We start from the raw sequence: 25,645 nt of genomic DNA, 5'->3' as shown, positions 1-25,645 counted from the left end.
CAGGTGCGCCTGTAGTGGGGAAAGCATCAAAACCTAATAAATCACCACCTGTCAATAGGAAAAGAGAGAGACCTCCATCTCTCTCACCCCCATCCATTAAAAACACAAAAGTTATGTCATCAAATAGATATGATGTTTTGCCTGTTGATATTTCAGATCAACAGGAAAACTTCTTGAATCAATCAAAAATTCAAGTGGAGGTCCACCATCCCCCACAAGAAATAGGTAACAACAACACTGAAAAGGCTAATATAAAACCTAATTTATCAAGACCCAAACTTAAGAAGCCTACAGAAAATATTGTCAAATCAAAAACTGTCAATGGGAAGACCTCATCAAAGATGTCTTCCAGAAAATAATACATAGTTTTTTCATCCATTTTGCAATGGAATTGTCAGGGTTTGAGGGCCAAATATGAAGAACTTAAGCTCTTAATTCACGAGCATTCCCCCATAATTGTATGTCTCCAGGAGAGCAAGCTTGATGCTAATACCCCTTGTCCTCGCGAATATATTAGTTATAGGACACCTTATGATCCCGGAGTAGGGAGCCATGGCGGAAGTCTCATGTACATTCGTCGAGATGTTCCCCAAATACCTATATCTATACGTACAACCCTGCAGGCAGTTGTTGTACAAATTGATATAGGGAGAAAATATACAATATGCTCTCTGTACTTGCCTCCAAATGATGATATTGTATATGATGATTTAGCAGAGGTCATTCAACAACTCCCTCAACCTTTTCTCTTACTGGGAGATATGAATGGTAGACATCCTTTATGGGGTGATGTTTTGGCCAACACAAGGGGCAATATTATCTCATCAATTGTGGAGAATGAGGATGTGGGACTCCTTAATACAGGAGAGCCCACACACTTCCATGTTCAGACAGGTACTTTGTCATGCATTGACCTTTCAATTGCAAGCTCTAACTGCCTTCTTGATTTTGATTGGAGGACATTAGACGATTGGCATACTAGTGATCATGCACCAATCATTATAAACACCAACAAGGATCCGCCTTTGCAAAGATTGCCACGTTGGAATCTAGACAAGGCAGACTGGGTTAAATTTTGTGAGCTAAGTGAAATCGAAGGGAGAGCAGAACAGTTTGAAAGTGTTGATGATGCCATAGACCTACTGAATGGAACTCTTCATACAGCAGGAGTCAATTCAATTCCCAAAACAACAGGGTTATTCAAACGACGACCAGTCCCGTGGTGGTCTTCAGAACTAACTGCACTCCACAGAGCCACAAGAAGATCTCTAACACGATTGCGTAGACGCAGAACTGATGAGAATTTAATTATGTACAAGAAATGTAGAGCACAGTTCCGTCGTTTCATGAAAGAAGCAAGGCGCCAGTCATGGATGTCTTTTGTTTCCTCCATTAACAGTAGAACACCACCATCTTCTGTGTGGAGGAAAGTAAAAAAGATAGCTGGCAAATTCACCCCCAACCCACCACCAGTGTTGAGGGTGAATGGCCAGTATGTAACTGAAGCAAATGAAGTTAGCAATGCCCTGGCTAATCATTTTTCAAATGTATCTAGCAAGTGTGAAGGAGCCCCTGGTCACCAGTATAGGAGCACTGAAGAAAAGAAAATTTTAAATTTTGCAACAAGAAGGGAAGAGTCGTATAATTCTCCTTTCACTGAAAGAGAATTTGATTCCGCACTTGCTCATTGCAATGATACAGCCCCTGGACCCGATGGAATTCCATATGCAATGATTAAACATGTACATTTTAATACAAAGCTATTTATTTTAAGTATTATTAATAGAATATGGCATGATCATAGTTACCCAAGTGTTTGGGAACTAGCCATTATTTTAGCTTTTTTAAAACCCAGTAAAGACAAGTTTTTAGCAGCAAACTATCGTCCTATTGCATTGACATCTTGTTTATGTAAAATCATGGAGAAGATGGTCAATGCAAGGCTGATATGGTACCTTGAAAAAAAAAGGTATTCTATCACCGATTCAATGTGGATTCCGAAAAATGCACTCAACGACTGATGTGTTGATACGACTAGAGTCTTCTATTTGTGAAGCCTTTGCTTCCAAACAGCACCATGTTACAGTATTTTTTGACCTTGAAAAGGCATATGATACCACATGGAGATATGGTATTCTTAAAACCATTCATGAATTGGGATTGAGAGGAGAGCTGCCACTATTTATTCAGGCATTTCTTTCACGTAGAGTTTTTCAAGTGAGAGTGGGGGAAACTCTATCAGAGAGTAAGTGCCAGGAAGAAGGAGTTCCTCAGGGTAGTGTGCTGAGTGTAACCCTTTTTGAACTAGCAATTAATGGGATATCCTCAGCCATTCCCCAGGATGTTCTCTCAACATTATTTGTGGATGATCTCTCAATATCATTTGCTGGCACTAGAATGGCAATGGTTGAGAGAAAAATCCAACTCTCTATTGATAAAATTATCCAGTGGGCTGACATGAATGGATTTAAGTTCTCGACAAGTAAAACTACCATTGTCCATTTTTGTCGTATCCGGGGAGTACATCCAGACCCGGATATATACATTAAAGGTCAACGGATACCATGTGTATCGGAAACCAAATTTTTAGGTTTGATATTTGACTGTAGACTTACAGGGGTTTCTCACCTAAAAGCGCTAAAAGCTAAATGTGTTGAAGCTCTGAATATCTTAAAAGTATTGGCCCATACATCATGGGGGGCAGACCGCAATACTATTTTAAAATTATACAAGGCCTTGATTTTTTCCAAAATTAGTTATGGTTGTGAGGTATATTCCTCAGCCACCCCAAGCCGGTTAAAAATATTAGACTCGATACATCATGCAGGTATTAGATTATCTACTGGAGCTTTTAAAACCTCGCCTATCCCAAGTCTCCTTGTTGATGCTGGAGAGTTACCTCTAGACCTTTACCGAATGTCTTCTATTCTTCGGTAATGGTTTATATTGCAAAGACTCCCTAGCTCTCTAGCCTTTCAGACTGCAAGCCTTGTAAGACACGCATCATACTTTGAGTTGCACCCAAAATCTCCTCAACCTTATGGCTTTCGGGTGAAACGATTTTTAAATAGTCTGGATATAATTAGAAATAAGGTACTTCCATTCAAGGTATCATCAACGCCTCCATGGAAATTACCTGACATATCTTTTTGTAAATACTTTATTGGAGTTAAGAAGAATATGACTGACTTAGAATCCAGGTCTCTTTTTATGGAACATGTCGAAGAACATAGGGGATCGACTTTTATATATACTGATGGCTCCAAATCTGATGCTGGCGTTGGATTTGGAGTACATAGTAATGATTTTAATTGTAGAGGTGCACTTCCTCTAACAGCTTCCATATTTACTGCCGAACTGTATGGCATATTAACCGCTATTGAGAAAATAGCTTTGGAAAAGGAGGGTAATTTTACAATTTTTAGTGATGCAAGGAGTGTTCTTCAAGCTTTAGAAGTTTTTAATTCTAGTAACCCTCTAGTTTTAAAGATTTTAGAATGGCTTTTTATTATTGGACGGAAAGGTATAACTGTTCGATTTTGTTGGGTTCCAGCACATGTAGGTGTGTCTGGGAATGAGAAGGCAGATTTACTGGCGAAGAATGCGGCATCCGAGTTGCTACCAAGGTGGTATCCCATTCCATGTAACGATCTCCTACCTTACATCAAGAAATTGGTTTGTGATAAATGGCAACAGCACTGGGACAGTCAAGATGGCAATAAAATGAGGGAAGTAACAAATATCATATCACCTTGGAGGTATAACATGATTCCCCGAAAATGGGAGACGACTCTTTGTCGTCTCCGTATTGGTCACACACGGTTGACACACAAGTTTCTGCTGAAGGGCCAACACCAACCGTATTGCGAGGACTGCTTAGTACCTTTAACAGTGAGGCATTTGTTGACCGAATGCCCTAATTTTACTAACTTAAGAAATAGATATCTGTTTGAGGCTCGAGGTGAGGATGGCAGGTTTATCCTTGCCAAGATTCTTGGACATGATGTGTCTTACTATGCGAGCGGAATTTTTAGATTTATTTCAGAAGCAGGTCTTCTGAAAACTATTTAACTATTTTAATGACTTCTTAATTTTTATGGTTTTAATCGAATTCTCTTTTAATTTTAATATACAGTAAATGGTATCGGCGTCAATGACCTTAGATGTCAGGATGCCAGAAAACTTTCAATCAATCAATCAATCTACAAGCAGGAGTGTGAAAGCGTCAGACGACCTTCACAACTCACTACCTGCAAGACGTGACCCAGAGGAGGCTCGATACGTTCTCTATCGGCTCTGTGGTGGCTGCACAACAGCTTCTTAATGGACAAGTAGCAAAGGGTTGAGGGCATTGTTACCTGGTTTTAGTCTGCTTGAAAGAAAAGTTGTCTGGCCCATATTCTTTTCTTCTTCATCCTCCCTTCTCTTGGGGAAAGCAGCATCCTGGGTTCTCTGCACAGCTGACCTCAAACCACTGCGGGTAAACCATGTTTCCTTGTGTTCCTAGTATTAAGTTAATACTGTCACGTCCCCATACCCTGACGAGGTGGTATTGGGAAAGTCCTAGCCTAAAGTTTTCCATCTAAAGATCTTCAGGTCAACTTCCTAGTACGGGTCACACATATTCCTTCACACACAGCTTATGTAGGCCGCAGCCCTTGCAGAGCAAGGTACTTGCGAGGTGCAGGGACTCCTTATCTTGAGTACGAACACACTCAGATACTGAGTCCCAGGGCAAAAGCCAAAAGCCAGTAATGGCTGGGACTTACCACCCTACCTAAGGGTTAAGTCACCCTAATTAAATAGCGGGGTTTGTATTTCGGTTACGAAACAAATGACAAATTTGTAGATAATTTGTATTTTTCCTAACCATACAAACCTTGCCACCAGCCCTGTCCCCCGGGAAGTCCTACCTCTAAGCAAAGTGAGCTATTCACCAGTGTGTGAGGGGGGGAGGGGTAGCCAGCTACCCCTCCCCTACCCCCTCGCTAACTAGCAAGGGGGTAGTAAACTCTCGTTAAAATTCTAATGGCTCGTCATTTCAGCGACGCCGAAAGTAATACCCTAATTAAATAGCTAAGGTTTGTATGGTTAGGAAAAATACAAATTATCTACGAATTTGTCATTTTTCTCCTCCATTTTGCAATGGAGTTGTCAGGGTATAAGGGCCAAATATGAAGAACTTAAGCTTCTTATTAATTAGCATTCCCCCTTAATTGTATGTCTACAAGAAAGCAAGCTTGATGCTAACACTCCTTGTCCTCGACAGTATGTTAGTTATAGAACACCATATAATTAACAAGCAGGGAGCCATGGCGGAAGTCTCATGTACGTTTGTCGGGATGTTCCCCAAATACCTTCATCTATGCGTACACCTCTGCAGGCAGTGGCTGTACAGATTGATATAGGGAGAAAATATACAATTTACTCTCTGTACTTACCTCCAAATGATAACATATCGTATGATAATTTAGTGGAGGTCATTCAAAAACTCCCTCAACCTTTTCTCTTACTGGGAGATTTGAGTGGTAGACATCTTTTGTGGGGTGATGTTTTAGCAAATACCAGGGGCAATATTATATCATCAATAGTGGAAAACAAAGATGTCGGACTCCTTAATACAGGAGAGCCCACACCCTTCCATGTTCAGACAGGTAGGTACCTTGTCATACATTGACCTTTCAATTGCAAGCTCTAACTGCCTTCTTCAATTTGATTAGAGGACATTAGTTGACTGGCATACTAATGGTCATGCACCAATCATTATAAACACCAACAATGGTCCACCTTTAAAAAGATCACCACAATGGAAGCTTGACAAGGCGGACTGGGTTAAATTTTGTGAGCTAAGTGAAATCGAGGGGAGTGCAGAATATCTTGAAAGTATTGATGATACCATACACCTACTAAATGGAGCCCTCCGTACAGCAGGAATCAGTTCGATTCCGAAAACCACAGGATTATTTAAATGACGACCAGTCCCCTGGTGGCCTTCAGAACTAACTGCCCTGCACTGAGCCAAGAAGGTCTTTAACTTGCTTGCACAGATACGCCTGTTGCTGCTTTGCTACGACCAAAATTAAGGAAATAGTGGGATTCTGGCAAACATGGCACGGTTGCCTGCTGGCCCACCCGTGCTGGGCATGAGTGGTTGAGCTAGTGGGTCTTGCCTCACTTTACTCATGGTTGCCGTGATAAATGGGCGTTTGCTACTTGACCGCTGTCCTGGGTTGTGCTTTTGTGCTTTCTCTTTCAGTGCCTTGTGACCATGAAGTATGTATTAGGACCTTGCCTCAGCCTTAAAGGTTGCCCTTATGGCACCCTCATGAGCTGAGTGGAGGTAGATCTTCATCCTTTGTGTCCAGGGTGTCGTGGTAAGAGATGCTCCTTTAGCTCCACTTGAGATTTTTATAGGGAGTGGTCGTCCTCCCAAGGGGATGAGCACAACAGTTGTTGCAAGAGGAAGGCTGAAAGGGATCGTTTCCCTTCTGCTTCTTCCTCTGCGGAGGGCAAGAAACAGACGTCTTCTCTTCTTATCCCTGAACCTTCTATGTCCAATCCTTTGTTATTTACTTATTTGAGCATTGAGAGACAGATTGCAATCAAGAGATGCTCCTATATCACAATCTCTACTAGAGTCGTTATTTATGTTCATTTGAATATTGGCCAAGCTTCTTAGCTTTTTTATCTATGCATTCACTATAAACTCCATTTAATTTTCATTTAATTTTAGTTATTAGAATATTATCCCTTCCCTAACACTGGCAAGCATTTGGTTTAAAGTCTCAGTAGTGTCATCTATATCATTTAAGGAGAAGTAAATTTTGTATCATCTGCAGATAGTTTGTAATTCACACCATGCCTTTGTAGTACTTTTGATAGACCAATAGTATAGATCTAGAATAAGATTGGGCTCAGTACACTCCCCTGAGGTACCCCTCTGTTTAATGGCTCATTTTATGAACAAGAGTTTCCAATTTGCACACAGGTTTTTTTCTGTCAACCAAATAGTCTTTTAAGTATTCAGACTTAATTTTCAATACCGATGGACTGTAGATCCTTTAGTAGCAGTTAATACACAACTGCATCAAAAGCAGCACTAAGATCCAGTAATATTAAAATACCAGATTAGTTTTCATCCATCATTTTTTGCATATCATTTACAACACAACAGTTAGCCGTCTCAGTAGCGTATAATTTTTTGTAAGCAGAGTGGTTGTCTGGCAAAGCTTCTATTCTTTATATGTGACTAACTAGTTGTTCAAGAATTAAATTTTCTAGCACTTTTGAAATAAAGAATGGATTTAGGCATCTGGCCTCAGATCATTTGTTAGCTGCTAAATAAATGTTTGCCTAAATGGAAGAAATGGGCCTTTGCCAAAAGCCCTCAAGCCCATGGTTGTCACCCTTACACATTGTCCTGAAGAGTGATGGGTCCCTACACCCTTGTGGGGATTATGGGCAACTAAACATACAGACAGTACTGGATCAATGTCCCCTGCCCAACGTTACCTCCTACTTGCACGATGCGAAGGTATTCTCCTTTCTCGACCTCTTGAAGGGATATTATCATGAAGCCCATGAACCCGGATGACATCCCCAAGACCGCATCAACACCGTCTCATACACATTCACTTATTCCTGTTTTGGCCTTAGTAATTCTGAGGCCAGTTTTCAACACCTCATGGATGGCATCTTAGGGGATCTCCCCTACTGCGGGGTTATATGGACGACATACTTGTGTTCTCTTCCTCCAAAGAAGAATATCTCCATCACCTACGCTTCGTTCTCGACCGCCTACAACAGAACGGTCTTGTAATCCAGTATGACAAGTGTACCTTTGGCGCCAATGAAGTATCATTGATAGGGCACTGCATCACTCCTGAAGGAGTCCACTCCCTCCCTGAGAAGGTATCAGCTGTTCAGAAATTCACCACGCCCTCGACCGTCAAAGCACTGCAAGAATTCTGGGGTATGTTTACCTATTATTACCATTTCCTGCAAGCCATTGCCACCACTCTGGCCCCTCTCTATGCCTCCCTCAAGAGCAAGTCAAAAGACCTGAAGTGGGATCCCCATCAGGAAGTGGCCTTCTGCAGTGCAAAGAATGCCTTATCAACTGCTGCTGCTCTCACTTTTCCTGTGTTATATTCCCATCTCCTCTACATCGATGCCAGAGACGTTGCTATTGGTGCAATACTCGAGCGGGTGGTCAATGGCTCGGCTTGGCCATTTTCTTTCAGTAGAAAACTGCCCAGGGCAAAATCCGGCTACTCTACCTTCGACTGCAAATAGCTGGCAGTGCATTAGGCTGTCCTTCACTTTTGCCACTTCTTAAAAAGTACTTGTTCCAACACGATATACAAACCTTGTAATCATTTAATATAGGAATTCGCTTCAGCTCAGCTGAAAACAGCCGAAGAGGAAGAAAAGCAGGCATTTGTGCTGATTGGTTGGCTGGCCTTACGGCCCGCTTTCCCCATTTCACTCGCATTGGCTCAATGTGGATGGTTGCCTACTCTCCGCTCTCTATGCTACAGCCTTTTGCCTTCTCTTGTGCTTGTGTACTAGTGATTGGTCTTTGTTATGAAGGAGAAAGTTACTCTTTAAAATGCGATGTTGTGCAGGCTGTGGCGGACGTTGCAGTGGATGGCGTTCGTCACCTTCTGTAGACCCGCACACGCTCTGCTCCACATGCAGGGGAAAACCTTGCTCTCAAGGTTTTCCTTGCCGTAGTGTGAATCCTGGCTGCCATTTTTGGAAGCTCGGTTTCACAGCCTCTCGGGTTTAGCCGGGGGAGCGGTTGACCTTAGCGCTCCCGCTATTTCGGCGATCCCAAGAGACACCCGACAGATTGCTGTTACCGATGACGACACGTTACCCGGTAAGAAGGGGGAATTTTGGGCGTCTCTCGGATCATCAGGTAAGCTTGACTTAAATTTGTTAGGACGCCGTTTAAATATGGTGGACAAGCTTCAACAACGTCATTTGAATAATACGATTGTTGATGAACACATGAATGTAATCGAGTTTGTAACAGGGTGGCCAGGTTGGCCCTTTTCAGCTAAAGACATCAAATTTGGCCTTTTTTTCTGGAATTGGTTAGCCTTTAGCAATATCATAAAAGGTTGGCCTTAAAGGCTAAACCTTTGGCTTTTTTTAACTTCTTAAAGCTGCAGTTGATCAAAGTTGGCCTTTTTTCACTTAGGAAACCTGGCAACCCTGGGTTGTAACTTTATCGACTCCCATGTTCACTGATGCCCCTGTGGTTGTTGACTATGTACCTGATAAAGTATTTGTTCATGGCAAAATGTAAACTTTTTCCAAGGGTAAAATAATTGCAGGACTCCCTGTTAAAACAAGGGAGAGTAAGGTTTTAATCACTGAGATTTCTTTAACGACTGATGGAAAATCCTTTACAGCTTTGCCCGCAAGTCAGTTAAAATTAGAATCTGCCAAATCTCCTGCTGATACAATATGTTTTACAGGTTCACCATGTTCACCGACCACGGCTCTTCCTACAGACATGGTTCAGGTTGTTCATCCTTGTCCAGTGTGGCTGCTGTTGCCTCGACCAACGTTCCAGCACCTCGGAGGGGGCACAAGAAGAGGAAGCCTAGGCGGTATTCCTCTTCTAGTTCCTCCTCCTCTCTCCTCCTCCTCTTTGTCTTCATCTTCTGACTCTGACTCTTCTCCCCCAGAGGAAAGAGGAATGGAAAGAAGAGGAAAGTGAAGAGGGCCAGGAAGGCCAGTCGCTGTCGAAGAGACATGGCGCCCTGAGACACCTCTTCTCCTCCGGGGAATGAGGCCAATGTGCGAGATTCCCGTGTTCCCGCACCAGTGGGATTGTTCACGGCGAATCTCACGCAAGGCCTCCATGCACGACAACCATGCTCGAAGGCGTAGGTATCGTCTCCCAGAGCATAATGACGGGGTGCTCGGGCCCCCAATCTACTGCTCAGACTCGAATTGAACCGCTTTTGAGTGGGGAAAGGAGAGTCTTGGCTTCGGCACGAGAAATCTCAGCCTTGGTCTCTTGTGAAGAATCCGCGGTTTGCACGACTACCTCCACGGGGGTAGCCACGCAGACCAACTCAGTGACTCGTGAGCAGGGAGCAGGCCCAGACAGTCGCGCACTCGACCCGCGCTACTCGGGCCTGGCATGGAGCCACCTCCGGCTCAGCCCGCGGCATGTGGGCCGGTCGTGCACGATCAGGCTAGCTCTCGCGCTTATCAGCAGCGAGAGATGCAGCCAACCCCCATGTTTTCTGGCCATGTAACAGGTGAGGCCGCGCGCACCACCCGTGCGTCTAACCTGTTTACACCTCCTGGTGTGAGCGCTGCAGTTCCCAGCGACCCCGCTCGCGCTCAAGATCCTTCGGGACCTCCGTGGGGCTCGCAGCTACCAGTCGCGCACTCGGTCGCAGTGGGAACCTTGATGCATTCCGTCGGGGATGAACCCTGCCAGGGTCCTTCCTTGACTCCTGAATACATGCCTGGTTCGGCCCTAGGACCAGAGCAAGGGTATTCATGGGGGATGTCATCACCCGTGCAGCATGTCGCTTCCCCTACACCTACGGATATAGCGGGACCGAGGGATCAGCCACTTCCACGGCCTTCACTGGCTGTGGAGATGGAAGATCCCAAGGTGGAGTCGCAGTTCCTAGAGGTCATTAACCCCATGCGTGAGAATAATGGCCTCAGGGCTCCTCCTGCGGTAGCGTCTGAGATAAGTGTACAGCATTGGAGATCCTATTGGAAACTCCCGAAGGCAGTTCACAGCCCCTCACACTACCCTGGTTGAGACAGGCTGCTCCAGCATTGGACCGAGTGAGTGACCAGATTACAGGACCTGGTGACTTGCTTAGGCCAAGGTTTGAACAAGCTTCTCCCTCAACCACTCCAGCGACAGAAGAGGTACTATGTCACAGAGTCTTCTGTGTCTTGTCCTCTCCCTCTCGACCCCGCGGTTGGAGCACTTGCTGGGGGTACCTCGGTTGAGAGCTTGAAATCCTAGAGAGTGGCCTTCTAGGCCTCTGAGATTTCAACTATGGAGTCCATCTCTGTAGCTGCTCTCAAGGCTGCTTCGTGTCACGACCATTGGTGTGGTACGGCCACAGTGTTTGCGCGGGGCACCAAGCTCGCTAAACCCGAACACATGGAGCAGTACAGGAACCTGGCTTTGTCTGGTGGGAAAAATGTTGCTTTTCTCTTGGACCAGCTTGCTACCCAGTATACCAATCTGATCCTCAAAAAACGTGAGGCAGTAGCCACTCGTTTGGCAAAATAGATTGGTTCAGGAGAGGCCCTGGCAATCAGGAACTTTCCTATTAGAGCTGCAATTTCTCTCTTTCCACCAGAGGAAGTTCGGGCCGGGCAGGATAAGTAGCGCCTCGACTCGAAGGACTCCATTATCCACCAGGCGCAAGCTGTGAGTTTCAAAGGACCTGGTCCCGCGAAACCGTCCGCAGCCAGGCCGAGTCAGGCCAAGCCCACGGGAAGTGGCAAGAGTACCACTGGTCGTACTCCTGCTGCTCCTGTTCAGAAGGGTTCTGCCCCCAAACAGACCTTTCAACCTCCCTCGGGAGCTCTGCCATGTAGGAGAAAGAACAGGGGCAAGCAAAGGAAAGGGAAACCCTGAGATTTGCTTTCCACTTTTCATCCTGCGGAGGGTAGGAGGATGCCTATCGCGCCATTGGGCTATGTGGCAGCACCTCAGGGCCGAGGAATGGGTAGTCATCGGCCACCATATCCTCCACTCCAATACCGTTCCACACATACGCTCCAACATCCCTGAAGGCTCTGGCCTTGGAGGCGGAGGTCCAGAAAACGTTGGAGAAGGATGCGCTAGAAGTCGTACACGATCAGTCACCTGGAGGTCGGAGACCGATCATCAACCTTTCGTCATTGAACAAGTTTGTTCAGCAAACTGCGTTCAAGATGCTAATAGTTTGCATTGTGCTGTTAGCCATCAGGCAGTACGACTTTGTTTTCAATAGACTTGAAGGAAGCATACTTTCAAGTACCAGTTCATCGGTCGTCTAGAAAGAACCTCCGATTCACCTTCTAGGGCACGGTGTACTAGTTCAAAGTATGGTGCTTCGGACTGTGCACAGCTCCCCAAGTGTTCATGCGAGTGTTCACAACGGTGGCAGCTTGGGCCCACTCGAGGGGCATCTGCATACTGATGTACCTCGATGACTGGCTGATTCTCGCTCCCTTGCAGAAGCAGTTGAGTCAGCATCGAGACTCGCTTTTGGCAGTCTGTCGCGAACTGGGTATCATGGTGAATTGCGAGAAGTCGAACCTCATTCCCAAACAGAAGGTGAAGTATCTGGAAATGCTGATCGACTCGGAATTCCAGCCCTCCAGTGGCAAGCTCTTCTAGGTCACCTCTCCTCACTGGAGAAGCTTGTTCCATTCGGGCGGATCCATCTCCGCTCCCTTCAGTGGTGTCTGAAGGAGCAGTGGTCGGCAGCCACCAATCCTCCCTCTCGTCCAGTCCTCATGGAACGCGAGGTAAGGGAGGATCTCCTTTGGTGGCTAAATGAGGAGAACCTCGTGAGAGGGTTTTCTCATAACCCTCCTCCACCTCAGTTCCATCTGTTCACAGACGCGTCCACGGAAGATTGAGGTACACACCTGGACGACTTAATCGTGTCAGGTGTGTGGTCGGAAGAGAAGAAACACCTGCACATCAACGTGCTTGAAATGATGGCAGTCTCGAGAGCACTCTTTCATTTCCAGGCCCGTTAGAGAGAGCACTCGGTAGTGCTGATGAGCGAAAACACGTCCATGGTCGAGCACGTCAACAAGCAAGGGGCCACGCTCTCACATCCTTTGCAGCAGTTGATGAGGCAGGTGTTTCAGTGGGCAGAGAGTCAACATGTAACCTTGTCAGCCAGGTATATTCCAGGCAAGAGAAGTGTTCGAGCAGACGCCCTAAGTCGCAGAAACCAAGTAATAGGGGCAGAATGGTCTCTTCACCCTTGGGTCGCGAGTAGAGTACTCGACCTCTGGGGAGAACCGTGCATCGACCTTTCGCAACACGGCACAACGCCAAGCTTGCTGTGTTTTGCTCTCCAGTACCAGATCCCGCGGCTGCGTTTGAGGACGCACTGCAACATCCTTGGGATCTACTGGATTGCTACACGTTTACCCCCTTTTTGCTTGCTTGGCGTAGTCCTGTACCAGGTCCTAGTAGCTCCAGGACTCGGAATGACTCTCATTGCTCCACTAGGGCCACACATGGAGTGGTTTCCCGATCTGTTGTCGCTCGTGGTCAAAACACCGCGAGAGCTACACCAGTGGCCCAATTATTATTATTATTATTATTATTATTATTATTATTATTATTATTACTATCCAAGCTGCAACCCTAATTGGAAAAGCAAGATGCTATAAGCCCAGGGGCTCCAATAGGGAAAAATAGCCTAGTGAGGAAAGGAAATAAGGAAATAAATAACTGAAGAGAACAAATTAACAATAAATCATTCTAAAAAAAGTAATGTCAAAAGAGATATGTCATATATAAACTATTAACAACGTCAAAAATAAATATGTCATATATAAACTATAAAAAGACTCATGTCCGCCTGGTCAACAAAAAAGCATTTGCTCCAACTTTGAACTTTTGAAGTTCTACTGATTCAACAACCCGATTAGGAAGATCATTCCACAACTTGGTAACAGCTGGAATAAAACTTCTAGAGTACTGCGTAGTATTGAGTCTTATGATGGAGAAGGCCTGGCTATTAGAATTAACTGCCTGCCTAGTATTACGAACAGGATAGAATTGTCCAGGGAGATCTGAATGTAAAGGATGGTCAGAGTTATGAAAAATCTTATGCAACATGCATAACGAACTAATTGAACGACGGTGCCAGAGATTAATATCTAGATCAGGAATAAGAAATTTAATAGACCGTAAGTTTCTGTCCAACAAATTAAGATGAGAATCAGCAGCTGAAGACCAGACAGGAGAACAATACTCAAAACAAGGTAGAATAAAAGAATTAAAACACTTCTTCAGAATAGATTGATCACCGAATATCTTAAAAGACTTTCTCAATAAGCCAATTTTTTGTGCAATTGAAGAAGACACAGACCTTATATGTTTCTCAAAAGTAAATTTGCTGTCGAGAATCACACCTAAAATTATGAAAGATTCATACAAATTTAAAGAAACATTATCAATACTGAGATCCAGATGTTGAGGAGCCACCGTCCTTGACCTACTTACAATCATACTTTGAGTTTTGTTAGGATTCAACTTCATACCCCATAATTTGCACCATGCACTAATTTTAGCTAAATCTCTATTAAGGGATTCACCAACCCCAGATCTACATTCAGGGGATGGAATTGATGCAAAGAGAGTAGCATCATCTGCATATGCAACAAGCTTATTTTCTAGGCCAAACCACATGTCATGTGTATATAGTATGAAAAGTAATGGGCCAAGAACACTACCCTGTGGAACACCGGATATCACATTCCTATACTCACTATGGTGCCCATCAACAACAACTCTTTGAGATCTACTACTTAGAAAATCAATAATAATGCTAAGAAACGACCCACCCACTCCCAACTGTTTCAGTTTGAAAACAAGGGCCTCATGATTAACACAATCTCCTTCGGCAACCCTTATCGAACAGGTACCACCAGGCAGTGCAGTTGCTCAGACTTCATGCGTGGAGACTATCCAGCATCTCCTCAGAACGCGAGGCTTTTCGCGACTCGCTGCGAGAGACATGTCATGGTACCTTTAAGGTCCTCTTCCTCAGTCTACTAGGGGAAGTGGTCGGTCTTCTGTGATTGGTGTAGTGGAAGGGGTATCTCTTCAGTCGGAGCCTCTCTGACTCAGATCGCAGACATCCTAGTCTTTCTTCGTAGAGATAAGCTCCTTTCGGTTTCTGGCATTAAAGGGTACAGGTCTGCCCTTGCAATGGTTTTCCGTTTGAAGGGCATAGATATCTCCAACTCCCTGGGGATTTCTATGCTAATTAAGAGCTTCGAACAGTCGCGTCCCCCGAGGGAACTTAGAGTTCCCCAGTGGGATGTCACATTAATTCTCGGGTCTCTTACTCGTGTTCCGTATGAACCCTTGAGCCGTGCCTCAAACAGGCACTTGACCTTTAAGACTGTTTTTTCTGCTAGCCTTAGCATCGGCAAAGGAAGTCGGGAAGTTACACGGCCTCTCCTGTAATGTCACTCACGCAGAGGGTTGGAAGGAGATCTCCTTGAGTTTTGTGCCAGAGTTTGTGGCCAAGACTCGGAACCCAGCGATCCACGATCCTAGGTTCGAGGCCTTCACTATTCCTTCGTTACCGGATGTGGTGGTTGAGGTGAGAGGCTTCTCTGTCCCGTCAGGTGTCTCCGGCGCTATCTTAAGCGAACTCGGCATCTCAGACCTGAATGTCGACAACTTCGTTAGCACCAGAAGAATCAAGAGGGAGGTGTCCTCAAGAGTCCAAGCACCAGCGAGGGTTAAAGCTCACGAGATCAGGGGCATTGACCCCACACTCGCTTTCAAGAGAAATCTTGCAGTGGGCCAAGTGCTGAAGGCTGGCATTGGGAAACGCCAGACCACCTTTACGGCCTTTTACTTGAGGGAGTTTATCCACAAGTCCTTGGACACATTTGTTCTTGGCCCTGTGGTAGCAGCTTAAGCTATTGTCTGACCTCTCCAGTTCCTCTGGGACAGGGAAGTCTCTTGTCTTGATTTTATGGTATGTTTGGCACTGTGAAAGCAGTCTGCAGGTGATCCGCCTTTCTCTCTGTCTCCTCCCTTGGAGTTCCGTACATCAAGACAAGTCTTCCCAGGTAAGATTGCTAGAGTTTGTTTACAAGTATTCTCCCCCCGTCTTCTGCTAGGCAGGGAAGACAATGGATGTATAAACCCTTTGCCTTTTGGTTTAGGAGTTTCAGCCAGTCACTGTGACCCTAGGGTCGAGTGTCTCTTACGTTCACGCTCCCAGTCTCTCAGACCCCACCATCATCATGTCGGGTCAAGAGACGGGGGTGGGTGGATTTAGTCCTCTGCTCTCATTCGAGACCAGGTCTGTATCCGGGCAGTTAGATGTCCACAAGCAGCAAAGGCAGACCTCCCACCAACCAGTGAGTCTTCTTATATTAAATGATTACGAGGTATGTATATCGCGTCGGAACAAATGACAATTTGTCCTAAATTGTATGTTTCGTAGCTATACAAACCCATAATCATTTAATGTAAATGCCCACCTCTACCACCTCTCTCATGTTCCACATAGAGCCTAAAGCGTTTGAATGAGGAAAGCGGACTGGCAGTGGGGGGGGGGGGGTGGCGGAGCTAAGCTCCGTCCCATACCGCCAGCCAACCAATCAGCACAACTGCCTGCTTTTCTTTCTCTTTGGCTGTTTTCAGCTGAGCTGAAGCGAAATCCTATATTAAATGATTACAGGTTTGTATAGCTAGGAAAAATACAATTTAGGACAAATTGTCATATCCTTTGTCATTCGCACGGACCACATGCCTGTGGTGCACTCCTTCACTCGATAATCTTTCACGTGGTCTGCCCGTCAATGCTGACGTCTCTCTGCTGTGGCTGAATACAACTGCAATGCATCCTTCAACACTTCCCTTGGAAAATGAATCCCATTGCTGATACCCTGTCAAGAATCACATTGGTCGCCATTCACCTTGGATTGAATTACAATGCCTTTGGCCGAAGCCCAATGAAAAGATCCAGAATACCAAGCGTGCAGGACATCCTGTACATCCCTCCGTTGGGAAGAAGGCGCCCTTAACAACTCCAACGCAATCCTCTTGACATCGGTACTGGTAGGCCTCTCCCATCCCTCGTGCCGATCTACAGCACAGCTACTTAAGACGAAGTTCATTTGGCATGGTTTTACTAAGGATACTTTATGCCAAACTTCAAAAGTACATTGACACACACATTCAGGATTGGGCACCTTTCCTCAATCTCAGCCTCCTTTTGCCCACATTCATGTCAACGTAATATATCCCCTACTCACATCACAAGAACACCATTACCTGTTTACCATCATGGACCGCTCCACTCGTTAACCTGAAGCCATCCCCATGCAAACTGTAACATCTTACCTTACTCTCTATATCTTCATTATTAGTAGAAATAGTTGGCTGAAACTTCTGGAGAGGATGTTCGATATGTTTCTGCATACATAGAAACTATAAGACTACTTTCGTTTTTCTAAAGTTATGTTGAACACCATAGCGGACGGTCCCCTTAATAGACCGTAAGTTCCTGTCCAGCAAATCAAGATGAGAATCAGCAGCTGAAGACCAGACAGGAGAACAATACTTGAAGAAAACACTTCTTCAAAATAGATGATCACCAAATATCTTAAAAGACTTTCTCAATAAGCCAATTTTTTGTGCAATTGAAAAAGACACCCAGTGTGTTTCTCAAAAGTAAATTTGCTGTCGAGAATCACACCTAATTTTTCAGAAGAGCCGTACAAAGTTAAAGAAACATTATTAATGCTGAGATCCAGATTTTGAGGAGCCACTGTCCTTGACCTACTTACAATCATACTTTGAGTTTTGTTTGGATTCAATTCCATACCACATAACTTGCACCATGTATTAATTTTAGCTCGACCTCTATTAAGGGATTTAACAACCACAGATCTACATTAAGGAGATGGAATTGGTGCAAAGAGAGTAGCATCATCTGCATATGTAATAAGCTTATTTTCTAGGCCAAACCACATATGTGTATATATTATGAAAAATAATGGGCCAAGAACACTACCCTGAGGAACACCAGATATCTCATTTCTATACTCACTACAGTGCCCATCAACAACAACTCTTTGCGATCTATTACTTAAAAATTCAATAATAATGCTAAGAAATGACCCACCCACTCCCATCTGTATGAGTCTGACAACAAGGGCCTCATGACTAGCATGGTCAAAGGCAGCACTAAAATCAAGGCCAATCATACGAACTTCCTGACCACAATCAAGGGATTTTTGTACGGCATTTGAGAGTATAAGAAGGGCATCACATGCTCCAAGACCTTTACGAAAACCAAATTGCAAACTAGGGAACAAATGATTACTTTCAGCAAACCTATTAAGATGTTCAAAAACTTTAGATAGTATGGGAGTTATGGATATTGGGCGGTAATCAGTTGGACTTGATCTACCACAAATATATTTACTTAGTGGGGTAACATTACCAATTCTCCAACAAGTACCAAAAGCTCCTCTTCTTGCTAACTTGCGCAAAATATCAGATAACGTCAGAGCTAAGAAATCTGCAGTCTATAAAGAATAAAGGAAAAATGGCAACCGATTCGTCGTCCCTGATGAATTTTTTTTGGTCTGCAACTTCCTCCAACTATCTCCAGTGCCTACGTCCTGTTGTGGGAAAATTTACTCCTTCTGCCAGAGGTACAAGCCCCCAGAAAAACAACACATACCAAAAGATTTGAACACCACAACTCGTGTCTTTTGTGCCCACTTGACACTAGCAAGCCACCGCTGACGCCCCCTTACGCGGACTCTTTCCTCATTATCCATTGCACACTGAAGGCTTTCTTATTCACCATTCGTGGTACAGAAGACTGAGTCTTCATTAATTGCCAGAAACCTGCGTATCTCCTACAAGATTACCCACCTACAGTTTGCCCTACTTTACATGTATGTCTTTTTAAGGGGGAAGCCATGTAACGCAGGTGTTTCATACACGTTCATACACTGTAATGCTATTGCTTTTTTTTTCCATCTCAACCATATGTATTTAAGCTTGTTATCTTGTTGAGTAAAGTCACTTACATTCACCTCGCCTTTCTGTTCGTACCTAACAGCTACCTCGCAACACTACCAACCCATTATTCTTATACTTGGTTTGTGATTCTTACTGACGCCCCTCCAGTGGGTACGGTTTCTCTTTGCATGGGACGGTATAATTCATGTATGACCCAGGGCCTATCACTTTCTCTGATGATAGTGGCCTTTATTTGCTTCTCCACAGATCAGGCCTGGAACACTTACGGTAAAGTTACAGAACCTTCCACTTTTGGTTCCAAATAACTTGCAACCTTCTAATCGGTTAGTCGCCAAAATTATATGACTCAGGTTTGTATGGATAGGAAAAATACAAATTACTTAAGAAAAAATTCATTTTCGGTTGAAAATTGTCTTTTCATTTCAGAAAACTCCAACAAATATTTTCATCTTTTCCTTTTCCAATGATAGATGTTCTCTATTATTTCAGATTTTTCATCGCAAAGAAAATAATCATCCATCTATTGTGACGAAGATTATGTAAACTACTGAAGATATCTACAAGAGATACAGGACTGGGAAAAAGGAAGAAGGGTCTGTGTTAGTTCATGCTGTAAGACTTTCATGTAGAGAATAGGAAGTTTGTTGTTAACTTTATATTTGTCTGCTGTTGAAGATGATATTGAAGAGGATGTCATCCAGTGATAGGGAGAGGATGAGGAACTCTGAATCAATAGAATTTCCAATAAAAAGCGAAATGGAAGATTCCTTTTCACACACTGCAGTCAAGATAGAAAATGATGATTTGGTCAACAGTTGTGGACTCTTTGATGATGACACTCTTTTCATGGACCCAGACATGGAATTCAAAGCAGAGCCAGAATTTGAAGCAGAGCCAGAAATAGAATTCAAAGTCAAGTCAGAAATAGAATTCAAAGCAGAGCCAGAAATAGAATTTAAAGCAGAGCCAGAATTCAAAGCAGAACCAGAAATATTTGAGTCAAATGAAGGTGACATGAAATACTGTTTCGACTCTGATGCATCAGTGAGTGAGGAGGATTCACAAATCAGCAAAAGGGAAGTCAATAAAGAGGAGGAGAAGAGTGTAAAGACAAGTGTAAAAGAGGAAAGTGACATACATTTGGGATCCAATAGGAAAGAGGACAACGGAAAGGGAAGAGGAAGGGGGAAAAAAGGTTTACAGAAAGAGGAGCAGATGGAAAACAGAGGCTGTGAAAAACCTCTTTGTCAGGAAAGTGATTCCAAAACTCAAATTGATGTTGGTAAGAAAGAGAAGTCATTTGTGGGTGGAAATTCTGAAAAGCAATTTAGTGGAGTAGTTAACCCCAACACTCGAATGCTAATTCACACTGAAGACCTGTTCAGATGCAGCGAAAGTGACAAAACTTTTTCTAATGAAATTAATCTTAAAGTACATTATGAAACACACAATCGGATAAAGTCATTCAATTGCAGTGTCTGTGGTAAAGCATTTCATAAAAAAAATGATCTTGCAGCACATTCTAGAATTCACACCGGGGGGAAACCATTCAAGTGTAGTGTCTGTGACAAAGCATTTCATACAAAAGGTCATCTTGCAAGAGATTTTAGAACTCACACTGGGGAGAACCCCTTCAAATGTGATGTCTGTGACAAAGCATTTAAGAATAAATATAATCTTGCAACACATTTTAGAATTCACACTGGGGAGAAACCATTCAAGTGCAGTGTCTGTGACAAAGCATTTCATACAAAAGGTTATCTTGCAACACATTTTAGAATTCACACCAAGGAGAAACCATTCAAGTGCAGTGTCTGTGACAAAGCATTTCATTTGAAAAGTATTCTTGCAACACATTCTAGAATTCACACCGGGGAGAAACCATTCAAGTGCAGTGTCTGTGACAAAGCATTTCATACAAAATGTTATCTTGCAAGACATTTTAGAACTCACACTGGGGAGAACTTATTCAAATGTGATGTCTGTGACAAAGCATTTCATGGGAAAAGTGACCTTGCAAGACATTTTAGAACTCACACTGGGGAGAAACCATTCAAGTGTAATGTCTGTGACAAAGCATTTTCTCAGAAAATTCATCTCTCAAGGCATCATAAAATTCATAATGGGTTTTGATGGAGAAAGGATGATGATAGGAACACAAGACCAAGGACTCCTAACAAACAGCTTCAAGAAAATGGTGGGCATATCAGGAAACGACCAGTGTAGGTTTTGTCATGCAGCAGTTGAGAGTGTTGGTTATCTGGTTTCAGCCTGCCAGACTCTAATTCGCAGATGGTCACTACACAGCTCCTCACAGTAAGATTTGTAAATATATAGCCTACATTGGAAAATATGTAAAGAATACAAAATTGAAGTAAAAGATAAGATATGGGAGCATGAACCAGCTCCAGTTACCACCAACAGATACATTACCATCTTTTATGATGAGATAATCCCAACAGGAAGATATATAGAAGGAGGTGCTATAAGATCTGATATTTTGATCTGAAATGAAGAAAAAACAGCAAATATTATAGATGTGACAGTACCCAGTGATTTTGGCCTCAACAGAGCTGAGAGACAGAGAATAACAAAATATCAAGAACTGAAGAACGATCAGAAAAATATTTGTGAACTGTAAGAAATAGAAGTAATACCTGTGGTGGTCGGGGCAGCAGGGCTTATGAAGAAAAGCCTGAGACAATACCTTCAGGGGATACCAAGTTGCCCAAGCATAAGTGAGGAGCAGATTGCTGCCATCAAGGAAACAGTGACCATCTTGTAAAGAGCCCTCAGATACAAGGCTAGTGGAGTATAGAGGTGCAACCGTAGACCCCAAGTTGAGGTCCATTGCATCACTAATATAAAGTAGAGCCAATTAAGGTATTAAGACAAAGGGTGAAGCCATTTAAGTGCAGTGTCTGTGATATGACATTTACTCGGAGAACACTTTTTTCAAAGCATAGGAGGAAGATTTGTGCTGGAGAAAATTTTCAAGTGAGTGGGGAAGTCGTGTTCTTTTGAAAAGAAGAGAAAGCTGGTACAAAGTGATTAAATTTCCATATTTGCCAGACTCTAGTTGTGCTCTCTCTTGTTAGGTCAATCAACTGGAATTGAGACAGTTCCATTACAAATGTCTCTTTATTGGACATTTGCAAACAAGTTTAATGTAATTTTGATCAAGCAAGAGAAACATGTCCGATTAAAGGAGATCTGTGTCTCCCTGGTGATGTTCAGCTGCTTGTGCTATTGCACTCTGATGGGTCATCTCATGTTAGCTGGTTATGCACCTCCTCATTGTACTGTACCTCTGACTCCCTAATTATTCACATCCTTTGTTGCTTAGGAACATTTGACAGTTAGGAACCTTAACTGTATTTGTGGAGATTAAATGATTAGAGGAAATACTTGAACAACAGAAAACAAAAGTGTTTTATTTGCATTTGTCTGCTGATCTCTTTCGCAGTATGTGGTGGAGGAGGGACATAATTACTGTAGTGCATCTTTCTTTAAGGATTTTTGTACTTAGTTAAATGTAACTCAATTGGTTTATTATTATTATGCTGAATTTGTTTTGTATTTCAACTTCTATTATTGGTTTATTGCTACACATCATACAAACCTTTGACCTTTCATAGGATTATGACTTCAGGTAGTAGTAGTGGTAGTAGTTGGCGACTAGGCCTCCCCTATACACCAGGTAGCATAATTGTGTTACAGTATCTGTGCTAACTGCCTTTATCAAATACTCTATACCTGTTCCTGTTGGGTTGCATGTCTGATGCTGTCCTATCCCTCATGCGTACGTGACCTTCAGTGTCTCTAAATCTCTGACTGCAGAAGATGAACTTCAAGTTCTATCTTTCATCTTCAAATAGTTCAAGGAAGGCCGATCGATGAGTTGCAGTCTCTCTCTCTCTCTCTCTCTCTCTCTCTCTCTCTCTCTCTCTCTCTCTCTCTCTCTCTCTCTCTCTCTCTCTCTTGGGAGAGAAAATCAGTGCATGCCGGTAATGTCAATACTTGCTGCCATATCGGGTCCCCGTTGAAGGGTTCCTGAGATGACAACAGAATCTTCTGATGTGGCGCTGCCAAGGAAGAAGTTACAGAAGCACAGGACGACTGATAAGTCTGATTCTCCACAATCTCAGTCTGGTTCCTCTGCATGGTTTTGTTGGAGGAACAATGTTATAGCAACACCCTTCCATTGGGAAGGCGTTGAGGTACAATACAAAGTACAAGGGGACACGCTCCTGCTACCAGTGCTAAATCTCATGAGAAATTAGACACAAGGTCTATTGGTCAAGATACATACCCTTGCTCTAATTCCTCTCCTACCAGGATGCTTGCCAGCAATTTGGTGACCTTCTCTTCACACTCCCGAACTAGCAGGCGACAATGAGCTACCATAAGGAGCTCTCCTATGAAGGTTGACTCTTCAGATCAGTTTTCATAAGCAGTGAGCATCTTTTCCTCGCATACACCTCTTAGTCTCCCTCTACACGTACTATCATTCCCACAAACATGATGATCACTGGTTTGACCTAGAGTTTATATAAGTTCACAATCATTGCCAATTTCAAGGACACGAGATGTTACAATCTCACGAGCAGAAGCAGTAATTGTTCACTCTCTTCTTTCAATAGCCTTCCTCATCTGCTTCTTGTGGAATTTGCCACTTCACCCTACCTCTTCAAAGATAGCAGTCGGGACCACTGTCTTATGAATAACCTCTAAGAAAGACCTCACCATTTGCTATGGTGATTCTCTCCTATCGTGCATGCAGTTGACCACCTGTACCATTTGCTTCATTCTCCAATCCTGCATATTGTTTGGATCTTGAAAAATTTAATAACCTTTTTTCCTCCTCCTCCTCCTCCTCATATTTGTATCTTAAATCCAAACACAAGTCAAAGAAAGACCATTAAGTTAATGTATCAGTAAAGAGACAAACCTCAAGGAAAGAATTTATTGCAAACACAGGATATCAGAGAACAAATATGTATGTGTCCTCTGCTGTTGAGAGCCCCTTTTTGGGCTGTATCTCTCTCCAGTTTTTTCTTCCTACCTTTGCCAAAGCTAGCAGTGCAAAACGCACTGTGATTATCTTGCATTCTCTTCTTGTGCAATGAGAATCTGTCAAACTTTGACACTAGCTTTCTTACCTGATGGTGTCTTTGCTGATAGAAAGGTTCCTCTTCAATTTGAATTCTAAGAGAAAGTTCAGACTTCCTAAGTACAAAATGTTACCTTACTTTGAAGTTCTTCCTAAATGAATATTTTTGTCAGACTATGAAGAAAAGGGAATGTTTTTGTGTCTGTAAAGTTGTAAATTGACTTTGAATATTTCTTCTATTTTTTTATTGCTTACATGTATGTAGCTTAAGTGTATGTTGTATTATTCTTTACTTAAAACAAATAATTATTAATTTGAGATATTGTATTTTTCACATGAAATTTTTAATTGAATAAATTGTTTTTAAAGAAATGTCCTTATTCAATTTACACTTTAGTTCCTTTCACACTTCAGTATTATTAAATGGACAGTTGTTCCGTAACTGGAATACAAACCTTAGCTATTTATTAGGGGTATTACTTTTGGCTAGCGGAAATGACGAGCCATTAAAATTTTTAACGAGGGTTTACTACTCACACCGCTAGTTAGCAGGGGTAGGGGAGGGTAGCTTGCTACCCCTCCCCCCCTCACACACCATTGTGCTTGAACTCGCTTTGCTCTCGGCTCGGATGGTAGTCGGACGTGTCCACTGTCATCCTTGCCGCTCAATGGCAGCCATTAATGCTTTTTTTGCTGTCTCTTTTTGACATTTGTGTGTGAAGTTGGCCTCTGCTATTATGTGCACCTGCCCTGGATTACCCGACCGCCCCTGTGGAACATTCATGTCGGCGGTCGAGACAGACCCTCACGCCCTTTGCCCTTCTTGTGGAGGTCAACGGTGTAACAGTGATAATAAGTGTAGTGAATGCAGGGAGTGGTCTACCTCCCAGTGGGAGAGGTTTTCACGGCGACGGAAGAAGTCCAAACGGGATATTTCTCCTTCGAAGGTTTCTTTGAAAGGAGAAAAACCCAAGGCCTCTTCTTCCGTTGCTCAAACCTCCTCCGAAGCTCCCACTCGGTCGGTCTCTTTCGAGAGACCATCGAGTGGTAGCATAGACCGTTTTACTGTTTTCCAAGCTCGGAGTTCGAGAGATGGCGTTGCCTCCCCTACCGAGGCAGCTCCACCTCTCCCCCCGGGGGAGGATTTGTCACTAATCCCTCTTTTCCGGCTTTGGTCTTCCTTGGGGCTTGAGGGTTCGCCCTCCAAGGAAGTCTTACTTGACTACATCTGATTGGGTGCCGCTGTCAAGCAATCGCCGCCTCCGGCAGAAGTTGATCCTCTGTCGATTGTCGACATTGTGGTGTCAGAGTTATCCAATGCTGTATCTCCTACTACCTCTGCCTCTTCAAACCCCACAGTAGCTGAAGGCTTAGTTTCTCCCGTTCCTGTTCAACCAACGAGTGAGAAACTAAGTCCAACAGTCTCTCCTGCTAGTGTTTCTGCCCCTCGGGGAAGTTCACTTACTGAGACTCCGCTTCGGAGGACTGCAGAAGGTCAGCTTGCTGATCCCACACCTCCCAGAGGGGGTATTCGTTGCAAGGGTTGCCTTCCTCTTAGCCAAAGAGGCCTTCCTTCACCTGCGGCGAGTAGGCGCCTCTTTGGTTCTACATCTTCGTTGCAGTCCCCCGCAGAGGAGCCTCATCAACGATCACTGACTGTTCTTGCTTTGGTCCTGGATCTCTCAGCGGATCGTTCGCGATCCCCTTCAGTGGAAGGTCGTCCTTTCAAACAACGCGTCAACCTTCCACCCGTCAGACCTGCCGTC

At 43.7% G+C, this 25,645-nt stretch overlaps 1 protein-coding gene and 1 pseudogene across 7 annotated transcripts in view; one reads left to right on the top strand and one right to left on the bottom strand.

Moving 5' to 3' along the window:
• Window positions 1–25,645, top strand: part of LOC137618716 (zinc finger protein OZF-like) — a 912,062-nt gene that overhangs the window by 610,612 nt on the left and 275,805 nt on the right. For 6 of the 7 annotated variants that reach the window (XM_068348877.1, XM_068348879.1, XM_068348878.1 and 3 more), the window contains one exon: window positions 19,256–24,143. The exons of the other annotated variant lie outside the window; for it this stretch is intronic. In XM_068348877.1, the coding sequence (XP_068204978.1) occupies window positions 19,442–20,899 (1,458 nt within the window). In that variant the 5' untranslated portion in view covers window positions 19,256–19,441 and the 3' untranslated portion in view covers window positions 20,900–24,143. Of the gene's footprint in view, window positions 1–19,255; window positions 24,144–25,645 lie in introns of those variants that run through there. 7 annotated transcript variants of the gene reach the window in all.
• LOC137618715 (zinc finger protein 83 pseudogene) overlaps window positions 1–25,645 on the bottom strand; it is a 637,840-nt pseudogene that overhangs the window by 367,171 nt on the left and 245,024 nt on the right.

The sequence above is a fragment of the Palaemon carinicauda genome, chromosome 25 (assembly GCF_036898095.1).
Source record: "Palaemon carinicauda isolate YSFRI2023 chromosome 25, ASM3689809v2, whole genome shotgun sequence".
NCBI lineage: Eukaryota > Metazoa > Arthropoda > Malacostraca > Decapoda > Palaemonidae > Palaemon > Palaemon carinicauda.
The sequence above is the reverse complement of the archived record's forward strand: the minus strand, read 5'-3'. Positions and strand labels throughout refer to the sequence as shown.